The following is an 11,955-nucleotide window of genomic DNA, read 5'->3' on the forward strand; positions in this document are numbered from 1 at the left end:
GACGAGTAAGCAGTGAGTAAGGAGTGATAGTACGGATTGGTGTTCAAAATGGCAGAAGAAAACTGATTTGTAGCGTTGCATGATCTTTCATATACAATAATAACAATAAAGACAGACATTGGTGCAAAAGTACAATAACAATACACAAAAATAAAGGTAATAGTGCTATTCACTTTGCGGGGTGCAAATACAGTGTTGTTTGACAAGAACAGACAGGTAGACTTTTAGAATTTGGATAGACTTTATTCATCAAGCGAGATGTATCAATTGTTATGACACAGAATATAGCATAGAATAACTTTTTTATGAACAAATTAATTGAAATCAATTCAATTCTAATTGAAAATTGTATAGTGCCAAATCAAAACAACAGTTAATTCAAGGCGCTTTCTAGAGTTGTATGTTACAGATGTTATGCTACATATAGTTTGTGAGTATACAAAAACCAGTCCACCAGACGTATTATGCTATAACATGGAATTTTTTTTTATGCTTTCATTAATGAAGCGTGTCAATATTAGTATGAGGAATAAGTGGGAATAATTTCACAGTCAATTTTATTAATTCAATGCAACAGCCCTTGGATTAAACTTTGTTGTCTGCAATGTTTTCTTTGATATTCTGGGACCAAAAATCCTGCATGTTCTAAATTTAAGAAAGCAAAGAAAGAAAAATCTTCAGTTTATCGAGAGAAACTAAGAACTACAATCACAATCACACAGAGAGCCAACAGTATCCCGAGCACAATGACAACTGGGTCCCACTTTTGTCCTAAAATCAGAAAAAAAGTGTACTCAATTCTTTGATTCTCATTTATAGTTTGCAAACAACAAATATTTTCAAATGTCATGAAAGAAACACTGAATAATTTTACCAAAAGTGCATTTCACTTGTTAATAACATTTTAAGTCCGTCTCTGTGAGTCATGAAATACTTACTGAAGAATGTGGAAAGAATTAAGAAATTAATTCTGGGACGGTCAAATCTTTAGTTTTAAATGTATTAAACCTTTTTTTCAGGCTTTGAAGTTTAAGAATTGTGTGCCATTTCCAAGTCCACACGTAACAGTAGCAAATTAAATATTACACTTACATTAATGCATAAAATAAGAATGAGATATTGTAATTTATTTTTATTGTCCTGTCAAATGATTCTCTGAAGCACAAAAACAATACCACTACTGAGAATAACTTGTACAAAAACATTTTAGCACAAAGATTTAAAATGTTTGATTTAAAAGTGTGACCATTTCAGACCTCTACATAATTGAGCAAAGGAATTAAAAAAATATCTATTTTATATTTAATATTTTAATAAAACTTTAAATACATACCTATCTCCACTTTTGTTCCTTCACCAAACAGGATCTCACTGCATGTGACAACAGCACAGTAGTACGTCCCAGCATCAGATGAGTTTGTTACAGTTTTGGACAGACTGTAGTCACATCTCCCGTCCTCTTTATTTCTGAGACTGCCGTGGTAAATGACGCCTGGATGGGATTCTGATCCACCTTTGAACCAGTGCACTTTGTCTTCATCTGGACACTGATCTGTGTCATTCTCGTTCTTGGAGAGGAGCGAACACTGCAGAGTCATTGTATCTCCCAGCTTGACTGACTCCATGTCTGGAGTTTGTTTCACAGTTACAGATTTAAGTTGAGTTTTAGGATCTGTGTGATTCACAAAAATACATGTCTGTATTTGGTTTGATTTTGACACAGATATAGAAAGAAAACAATAAAATGAATATACTTTACCTTTCACTGCCAAAATTGTGCCATTTATAAATTCTGGTTCATATACCGATCCTGCATGACAGAGGTAAGTTGCTTCATCTTCTTTGCTTACATTTCTTATGATAAGAGAATACACATGACCTACTTTTGTGGCACTGAATCTTGAGTTGTTAAATTGTCCACTGAGGGATATTCTTCCATAAGTTCCTTTAGCAACTGTTTCAAGCAAGTATCCAAAATTCAACTTATACCAGTAAGAAAACTCTGCATTATTTTTCACACATGTCAGATTCACATCATCTCCAAGTTTAGCCTCATGTAAAGACATCTGCTGAGGAATCTCTCTCATTTCAATCAAAGCTGAAGAAAAGAAACCAACAGTAGCAGTTAGAACATGACAGGACAAAATACTTAAAAATATGTATAATCATCATGCAGTTTAAAATATTACAGAGCCTTATACAATTTGTCTTATATGATTTACAATGCTACATCCCACAGTACAGAAAAAGTAAACTCACACAATGTACTTAGAAGAATCAAAGAAAGCAGCCTTCTGATCATTGTGGTACCTCAACCTTCTCTTGCACAACTGATGTCTTCCCACTCAAAGGAAGACTTGGTCACAAGATAAGCAAGGGTTACAAAGTGTAAATCACAGTGATTGGCTGAGACACAGAAAATGCACTTCCTGTAAAGTTTTACAAACCATTTTAATGAAACTTGGCTGTACAGTTTGTTTTGAATGATGATTCTCCAACATAATCTGTATTTTAAAACCTACACTGTATATCAGGGGTAGGCAACCTTCCTGATGACGAGTGCCAGCTAAAATTTCCTCAGAAGTCAGTGTGCCATATGATTAGCAATAAATTTAACGCTCTATATTAACAGTTATATTAACAGTTACACACTATATAGAACCACTTTATAGAATTATATTTGTTCGCAGATGTTGGCAGCTGTCAGCGAATCGTTATCAGCTATTCTGAAACAAAAAAAGACTTTTTATCCATAACAGCAAATGAACTGTACAACAGAAAATGCACATTCTATTTATGGTCTCCTCACAACAATGATAAGAAAAATAAACTGGGCCAATATGGCATGTTTGTTAATACAGAGATACACATGTTAATGTGATCTCTGGTCTCCCACTCAGAGACTCAGGTCTCCGAGTGTCCATTCAGACGACTGCCTGAGGACTCATGTGAGAGAGAATCTGCTCACACAGACATGTAGAGCCAAATACTGTCAATAAGGCCTCTGCAATGTTCTGAAGAAAGTTAAACTTGTCAGGTAGTGATGTCCAGCAGGTGAAAATGCAGCTCCATGAACACGCACAGCTGTGGATTCCAGCTGCTTCGATGTCGCATTAACTGGCATTAACTCAGGCAGTTAATGAGAGACAAATCCAGCTGCTCATTAAAGCTTTCTGGTTTGATCATAAACATTGGTCCAAACACCTGAAAGTCCCAAAAACGCATTGTGAATTCTGTCTCGAGTCTACGGATGTATCCGTGTATTTCCGTGGTGCTGATGCTGTGCTGAGCGGACAGCTGCTGAAGCTTTTGAAATTTCAGAATGTGGAAAGCTAGCAACGTCCCTCTCATCGGTAGGCCAAGTTATTTTTAGCCAATTACAAGTTGAATCTGATTGTTAGGGTTGTTAGTTAAGATACCGTCATTAAGAAGCGGCACAACTAATGTGTGTATGCGAGCTAATCTGCGATGTGCACCGCTGGCACTGCCGTTTATTTTTTGATGCACCTTCTCAGATTAATTCACTGCGTGTCGTGCCCGGGCTGGACTGGGAAAAGAAATCAGCCCGGGCATTGTGAATAGAGACCGGCCCACCAGGTATTAAAGCCATAAAGCCTTTGAATGAAAACAAACGCTGTTGACAGTGATGCACAGTCTTGTTGGTATATGTATGATTTCTATACATTTTACATCAGATAAAAACTTTGGTTGTAAGCTTCAGATAATTATTTAATAACAGCGAGACATTATAAATGAGAATAAGAAAGTATGTCTTTGTGCCCCCCTCTCCCTGTTAATGCCCTACATGCCCCCCTGGCATAACTTTGCTAGACCCGCCCCTGCACAGTTGCCAGCTGTCAGCTACTTAGAAAAGGATCCTGGTGTTATTTGTCTCTCAGAAACAGTTCATAACTTCAACTCATCCATGTCACCTAAAAGGTAAACCTGTTTCTCCATCACCTGTTCAGCTCTGATGATTCAGTAAGGACATCTCCTGGTTTCATCTTCATGTTTCCCTCTCACCACATATCCAAACCGACATCATGACCAGCAGCTTTACAGCTGTGGCTCCAGCAAACATCAGCTGATACTAGAAATTAATATTAAATAAATTCTAACAACAGCTGATCAAGCTTAAACGTGCTGCTGTTGTTTACCGCGACATCGGCTAGTTTCTTCTTTCTGGCACAAAGTGGGCGATAAATAAACAAGAGAGAAAAGCTGGGGTTTTTTTGTGTTTCTATCTCTGCAGAATGTAAATGCATTTTTACACTACAAGCAGTAGTAGTACAAGCAGTGGTACCAGCAGAGCAACCGGGATATTCTTAAATTAATAGTGGCACTGAGTATGGTCCTGAATTTTCAAATTTAAGATTTAATGTAGATAATTACATTACATCTTTACATTTACATTACATGACTTTTAGTCTGGCAATCCAAGACACTAAGGAATGCATACCTGTTTTAAAGAATGACTTTGTGTTTTCTATTACATAGGGAAGAATCAGAGGACATCAAACTACACTATCCAACAGCTGACAGAATGAAATCCTGTCTGTTCAGGAGATATAGCAACTTTTCAGAGTTTACTTTACTCTAGTTCTCACAACAAAACATAGAATAGAATAGAATAGAATAGAATAGAATAGAATAGAATAGCCATTGTTAGTAAATGTACATGCACAAAAAAATTGTGGGCACTTCACATCAACTGTGCTGGAAAAAATATAAACAGTAAAGGGAGGGGGAAAACATGGACTCGAGGTGAGCTGCTCGTTCGGACGGTCAGGACCAATAGGTGGAGAGAGCGTGAGGGAGAGGTTGTTCTGTGTCTCAGTTTGAGAGTGGAAGTGTGCAGCGTGGCTGTTGTAGTTAGTGTGTAGTGATGGGCAGATGAAGCTTCATGAAGCACTGAAGCTTTTCATCCAATTGGTTCACTCCAGCGCAAAGTGTCTTGAAGCTTCATTTGCTCTAGTAGGACACCTACTGGACGTAAAAATATTAGTTGGCATTTGAAGAGTGTGGCATTTTGCACACAGCCTGTAAATGTCAACAACAAAAGGAGTGTGTAAAACATGTATATTGTAGTGATGCAGTATACTGTGTATATTTATACTGGCAGTGTGGAAAATTATTATTTGGAAATGCTTGAAATGGAAATGATCATTTACTGTGAAGTGAGGTGTGGTTGTGGTGTGGACAGTGGTTGTGCTTTTGTAACGTTGAGGTATGGACAGCTACACACTGAGGCCTCAGTCCTGCCTGTTCACATTTTATTCTGTAAAAACTAAATTTTCACTGCTTTTATGACCTTTTTAGTGGAGAGAACATAGCTAAGATTTAACGATTTAACAAATCTTTTGAATCCTTTGTCCTCCACAATGCTAAATGGCTGTGAGTCCTCAATCACCATGCTGACCAGGTCTTCATCTATTTGAGATTGTTCTCCTGAGGAAAGAAAATAAAAACAAAGCACAAATATAAATATCACACACGTAACTTATTACAGTTGTATAATATTGTTGTTCCCTCACATGGGAGGACATCCTCCTCTTCTTAGCTGGCCCCATTCTCTCCTGACTTTCTCTCCTCACTCTCATAAACCTCCATACGGTCTCCAAACTCTCACTAACCGCAACTCTCCATCAAACACCCACATTTTGAATGAAGTCTGAGGGGTTTATATCGCTGTCATATCTCGCGGCAAAGTTCGAACCACTTCATGAACCAGTCACGTGGTACAGCCGGGCAGCGAGGCTTCGGACGTCATCATTTTCAGCTCCTCCCATAAATGAAGCAAGCCTCGATACGCGCATCGCAGAAACGCCCCCTCCATTACTCGACACACGCTTTGAAGCCTCGATACAGAACGTCACATCACTATTAGTGTGGATTTGGGTATAAGGTGTGTTTGGTTGGTGGTTTGGTGTGTGAGTGAGGTAAGTAGGAGAGTCCGACGAAGGCCTGTACAGGTCCGGTGACGGTCTCCTGCAGACTTCTTCTCATAGACCAGGGTTGGCACCGATGGAGGGCGGGTGGAGTGAGTGGAAGAGTATGGATGGAAGTGAAGAGGAAGAGAATGAGTGGGGAAAAGTTGGAAAGGGGGGGAAGAGGCGCAGAGCTAGTGAAAGGAAGAGGAAAAAGAGGAGTGAGGGTAGTACGGAAGGGAATGATAGTGAAGGTAATGAAGCAGAGAGTCGGGAATACTCTTAAATTATTAGTGTCACTTTATGGAACTACAAAACCTTCTTCAGAATTTCTTGAGTGAAGAATTTCTGCACAAAATAGTAAATATTTTAGCAACCTGACCATTTGGAATGTAGCCCAAGAGGATGAGGGAATGTATCACTGTGGAATAGACACCTGGATTAAACTTGAATGGAGTGGGACATATTTGTTAGTAAAAGGTAATAAACTGACCAACTTTTACAAAATTATTAAATGCCTCTGAGAATGTTTTGAATAATTTCTTTTTATTACACAGGGAACACTGAAAGGACATCAAACTATATTGTTGTAAGCAGTCGATAGAATCAGATCCACTCCGTCCAGGAGACACAGCAACTCTACAGTGTTCAGTTTTGACAAATTCTGACAAAAACACATGTTCAAGACATAATGTTTTCTGGTTCAGAGCTGGATCTAAAAAAAATCTATTCCAAACATCATCTACACTGATGGCAATAGAACTCATCAATGTAAGAAAAGATTGGACAAACAGAAAATATGCGTTTATCAGTTTTCTAAGAACGTCAGCTCCTCTGATGCTGCGACTTACTACTGTGCTGTGGACACATGTGGAGAGATAATATTTGGAAATGGAGCTAAACTAGATATTCAAGGTATCTGTGCCACTGATTTTTAAATTACTGCATACAATAAATATATAAAAATCAGATACTTATATTTAAGTACCAGTAATTCATAAAACATTTATTTCAGAGCTACGATAATAGTACTTTTAGTCAACTCTAACTGTTTTCTCACCTTTAATATTGTTCCAGAAAGCAGAGCATTGTCACAGACAGCCAGTACAGTTGTTTTTCTGCTCTGTGCTGTCATGGATATAAATCTCATTGTTACTGCTTATCTCATTTACTTAACCAAAAAAAAACCAACAACAGTGATCACAAAGGTAATTGAAGTTACTCACAGTTCACTATAAACAAAATAAAAGATTCTTAAATTGATATTAACTTGTTGTCTTTCTGTACTATGATCAAGCTCCTGTCCTGCAGAAAAACCTTAGTGATCAGAAAAGACAACAGGTAAAGTATTAAATGCTACGATTACTCTCACAAATATGAAAATTAAAAATAAATATTAAAGGTTAATAAGAATTTTTACATTTTTGAATAGATTAAGGACACACAGATGTTTTCTGCTGTTGTCTTTGCCGTGATGGAAGCTGATATTTGCAACAAAAAGGATGCAAAGGCAGCAGAGAAGCAGCAGATCTACACCGCCATCAAAGCTTTTGGGCTGGATTAGATCTACTTACTCTTGCTTGGTATGAAACAATCTACAGTAGAGGATTTTTTTCATCTTATAGATAATGCGCTTTTATGTGTTGAAATTATGCTCTAGTTCTTTACATATACACTTGCATACACATCCAAGCTGCAAGATTCCTACTGTAGTCTGGTCATGACTGTCGGTTGCTTTTTTTCTGTTTTATTTACAATCTTATGTGCTGTCTTTAATAAAGCCCAAGTTATCAAAGTAATTATGTTAAAAATGGACATTACTGCACCAGGGGTGTGATTACATGGGTGCCCACATAATTCCCCTACTTTCTTTCCTGTCATGCTAACAACCCATTCCTTTTTAATTAACATTTCTGTAAATTACTGCAAGGTTGTTGTAAAGTATTAATGTAAATAATATTTTCAGGGTGATATTCATGTACCAGGAAAAGGTAGCCAGTAGCCTACACAATTTCCTTAGGGATTAATAAAGTATTCTGATTCAAATTTGATTCAAGGGTCACTTAATTCCAGAGCAGCACATTTCTTGGAACCTTTTCTGCTCGACCATCTCTGATTTGCATAAAAAATGTTCATCTTTCGGCACATAACAATTGCTGTGAAATTTCTGAAATCAAACAACTGTGTAAACATAGTTAAAAGAATCAAGAGCAACCTGATTAAATATGTTAAACATGTCAGAATTTGAATATGTAGAAAAAGTATTTTGAGATTGAAACACATTTAGTCTTCCACTGTTTCCACTGAAAAAAACATTAAAATACCTGCATAGAGACTGTAATAATAAAATATTAATGGAATGGTAAAGTTTTTATCATGGTGTTTGTGTGAAAGACCGTCTTTTTGTACTGTAATCAGTGTTTATGTTGAAATAAAAAATTACTGCAAGAAAATCTGTGTTCCACTGCATATCCTTGATCAATGAGACATAAGATTTTCCTTTCTCTTTGTATGCTAAAACTTGTTAACCAAACTTGACTATTCCCTTTTTAACGTCATCCAACACTGCTATCATTTTTAACAGCTTTTCTTTTTTTCTTTTTTTTTATTAAAAGGTTACAAAGCCCTGCTTGGCTTAACATATTGGTCCTTCATCCCGTCAGTGTTCTGGAAGGTTTTATTGTTAAAAATTGTTGCTCATTGTCTTTTGGTGTCTTTTGGCCAGTTGTGCTTCAGATGGATGTTCAGTTAGTTACCTGTTGTTGTTAAAATTGGGGCGGCAGGGGGAAGGAGGGGGATGCAACACAGTCTCCCTGTAGTGATCACCCAGCAGGGCAAGGATTCGTAGCACTGCATAGTTTGTCTAATCTATTATAAATAATAACATAACTGTCTGCTCCTGTATTTTATTACATGTTGTAATAATTGTATATATAACATTCAAGAAGTTTTCACAGGTTATCACTTGTTCCACATGTGTCATGTTATAGCCTTATTTCAATGGATTAAATACATTTTTTACCTCATATGCTATGACAAAATGAAGAAAGGCTGCTTGAAATTTTTACAAATTTATTAAAGCAATTAAACTAAAATATAACATTCAGTGTAGAAGTTAAAGGTTTTGTGGTGCTACATAGTCTGTCTAATATATTATATACAATAATAATAGACACTGGTGCAAAAGCACAATAACAATCAATACAAATATAAAGGTAACAGTAATGTCTGATAATATGTGGGGTGTAGATATACAGTGTTTTACATGAACAGGCAGACTTTTATACTTTGTGTAGACTTTACAGGTATATACCTATTTTTGTGGCTCAGAATATGACATACAACAACTTAATGCATTAACAATATGACGCAATGAGTATATGAAAAAAATATATGTATCACACAGAGAGTCATATATCTTTCTGTCAGTCTCAGAGTTAGAGCTTGTGAGCTCTGCAAAAAATGTGTCATCCAGAGCATGTGTTATGCTCAGACATGTGGATTATTGATTAATGAAACATGCCAATATTAGAATAAAAGGATATTCTGACAATGACTATTATAACTTCAGTATAACAGGCCTTGATTGAACTTTGGTGCTTTGGTGCTCTAAAGCAAAGAAAAACCTTTGGTGTCTACATGAAATAAGACAATAATAAATAAGACAATAATAAATAAGATAATAATAATAATAACAATAATAATAATAATAATAATAATAATAATAATAATAATAATAATAATAATAATAGGGCAGCAAAGTCTTTCTGTGTGGAGTTTGCATGTTCTCCCCGGGTACTCCAGCTTCCTCCCACCGTCCAAAGACATGCAGTTTGTGGGGATAGGTTAACTGATTATTCTAAATTGCTCATAGGTGTGATTGTGAGTGTGAATGGTCGTCTGTCCCTGTGTGTTAGCCCTGCGACAGACTGGCGACCTGTCCAGGGTGTACCCTGCCTCTCCCACTATGACCCCCAGCGAACCTGAAAAGGGTAAGTGGAAGCGAATGGATGGATTGATGGATAATAATAATAATAATAATAATAATAATAATAATAATAATAATAATAATAATAATAATAATAATAGGGCAGCAAAGTCTTTCTGTGTGGAGTTTGCATGTTCTCCCCGGGTACTCCAGCTTCCTCCCACCGTCCAAAGACATGCAGTTTGTGGGGATAGGTTAACTGATTATTCTAAATTGCTCATAGGTGTGATTGTGAGTGTGAATGGTCGTCTGTCCCTGTGTGTTAGCCCTGCGACAGACTGGCGACCTGTCCAGGGTGTACCCTGCCTCTCCCACTATGACCCCCAGCGAACCTGAAAAGGGTAAGTGGAAGCGAATGGATGGATTGATGGATAATAATAATAATAATAATAATAATAATAATAATAATAATAATAATAATAATAAAGTAAAACTCTGAATACATTTACTGAATACGTTTCACTGATTAGTAATATTTTAAGTCAGTCATAAAATTTTGCAAAAACTTCCTGAAGTAATTGTTTCAGTAATATATCCAAAATTCACTTTATACCAGTAAAATAAGCCAACATCATCCCCAGGGATATTACATGTCCACTTTAGCAGAGCTGAACTGCAGTAAAGTGTTTCATTTCAGTTAAGATTGTAATTATACTGAAAATTGTAATTCAATATATGATGTCAGGATACTGTTTACTCCACTTGGCCTCTTGGTTTTTATCTCTCTTTTGTCCTCACTCATTTTGTTTAACTGTTTCATAAATTAAATGCATCAAAAAAATTTAAAACCAAATATGTATATTTGGGTCCTCGGAATCAGAGATCCCCTCTTTTTGTTACAGTGTGGTATTCAAACTTTTAAAACTGATCTGAATATTTTCTAAATTGATTTTGGTCAGACAAAGACAAACGTAAATGGCCTGCATTTGTATAGCGCTTTACTTAGTCCCTAAGGACCCCAAAGCGCTTTACACTACATTCAGTTACTCACACATTCACACACAATGTGAATGTGTGCAGCATTGTAGCCACAGCTGCCCTGGGGCGCACTGACAGAGGCGAGGCTACCGGACACTGGTTCCAACGGGCCCTCTGACCACCACCAGTAGGCAACGGGTGAAGTGTCTTGCCCAAGGACACAATGGCCGAGACTGTCGGAACCGGGGCTCAAACCGGCAACCTTCCGATTACAAGACGAACTCCCAACTCTTGAGCCACGATCGCCCCGTGACGTATTCTGAGACACTTCTCTGTTTTCACAGATCATCTTCTTTTGTTGTGAGAGGGCTCATCTAGACTAACAGCAAATTCAGTACTCTTAACAAACTTACAGTTGAGCAAGAAGTGTTAGCAATCCTGTGATATGAGATTTAAAAGGCTGAAATTAGTCTGACACCCTCAAAACATGAATGACAAACAATTGACAGTTTTGGCTTGTTTTCATCTGATGTGACATTGTAGTTCGGTACATGCATTAGAAGAAGCTTTAGCTTATTGTGCAATTTCCTGACAGGTGAGAAATGATGAAAGGAAATGGTATAAGATCCTGCCACACAAGTGGTGTCTTCTTTTACGCTCATCAACTGTAACATTAAAACCACTAACGCTGAAACCAGGCCCTGGCATTTGTGTAAATATTACAGCGATACATATCAGCCAACTAAACGCTTTTGTAGCCCAAGCAAACCTCTCGTGGCAAAGTCAGTCACCAATTTCATCACCCTCACCTAGAAGAACAACAGCCCTCTCATGCCACAAAACTTCTCCTGAACAACTCAAGGAATGCAACATTTTGCCCAACCTTCAGACTCAAGCATTCACAGGATGCACTATAACAAGCCACAAATAAACTATTCAATAACCCAGTGGCTGAGGAGAGGGACATCTGGTAGCCTCAATTCAATTCAATTCAATTCAATTCAGATTTGTTAATATAATGTCACAACACAACCACAGTTGCCTCAGTGCTCTTTATATTTTAAGGTAAAGACCCTACAATAATACAAAGAAAACAGAGCGCACCATACGTCACATGACCCC

The 11,955-nt window shown here is 37.2% G+C and overlaps 1 protein-coding gene across 1 annotated transcript; it reads right to left on the reverse strand.

Moving 5' to 3' along the window:
- Positions 1-676: 676 nt before the first annotated feature.
- Positions 677-2,302, reverse strand: LOC113009377 (uncharacterized). Its single transcript, XM_026147642.1, has 4 exons — positions 2,269-2,302; positions 1,760-2,098; positions 1,334-1,672; positions 677-771 (listed from the first exon to the last, which is right to left on the reverse strand). Exons 1-4 carry the CDS (start codon positions 2,300-2,302, stop codon positions 683-685), a joined length of 801 nt encoding a protein of 266 aa, XP_026003427.1. The 3' UTR covers positions 677-682.
- Between the last annotated feature and the right edge of the window lie 9,653 nt (positions 2,303-11,955).

Source organism: Astatotilapia calliptera, chromosome 2 (assembly GCF_900246225.1).
Source record: "Astatotilapia calliptera chromosome 2, fAstCal1.2, whole genome shotgun sequence".
NCBI lineage: Eukaryota > Metazoa > Chordata > Actinopteri > Cichliformes > Cichlidae > Astatotilapia > Astatotilapia calliptera.

What these genes read in the sequence shown, in the direction of transcription:
- LOC113009377 (XM_026147642.1), bottom strand. Translation starts at nt 2,302, where the DNA reads ATGATCAGAAGGCTGCTTTCTTTGATTCTTCTAA. An exon ending in GCTTTCTTTGATTCTTCTAA is followed by an intron (nt 2,099 to 2,268) that starts GTACATTGTGTG and finishes TCTTTTCTTCAG; the next exon opens with CTTTGATTGAAATGAGAGAG. An exon ending in CACAATTTTGGCAGTGAAAG is followed by an intron (nt 1,673 to 1,759) that starts GTAAAGTATATT and finishes TGAATCACACAG; the next exon opens with ATCCTAAAACTCAACTTAAA.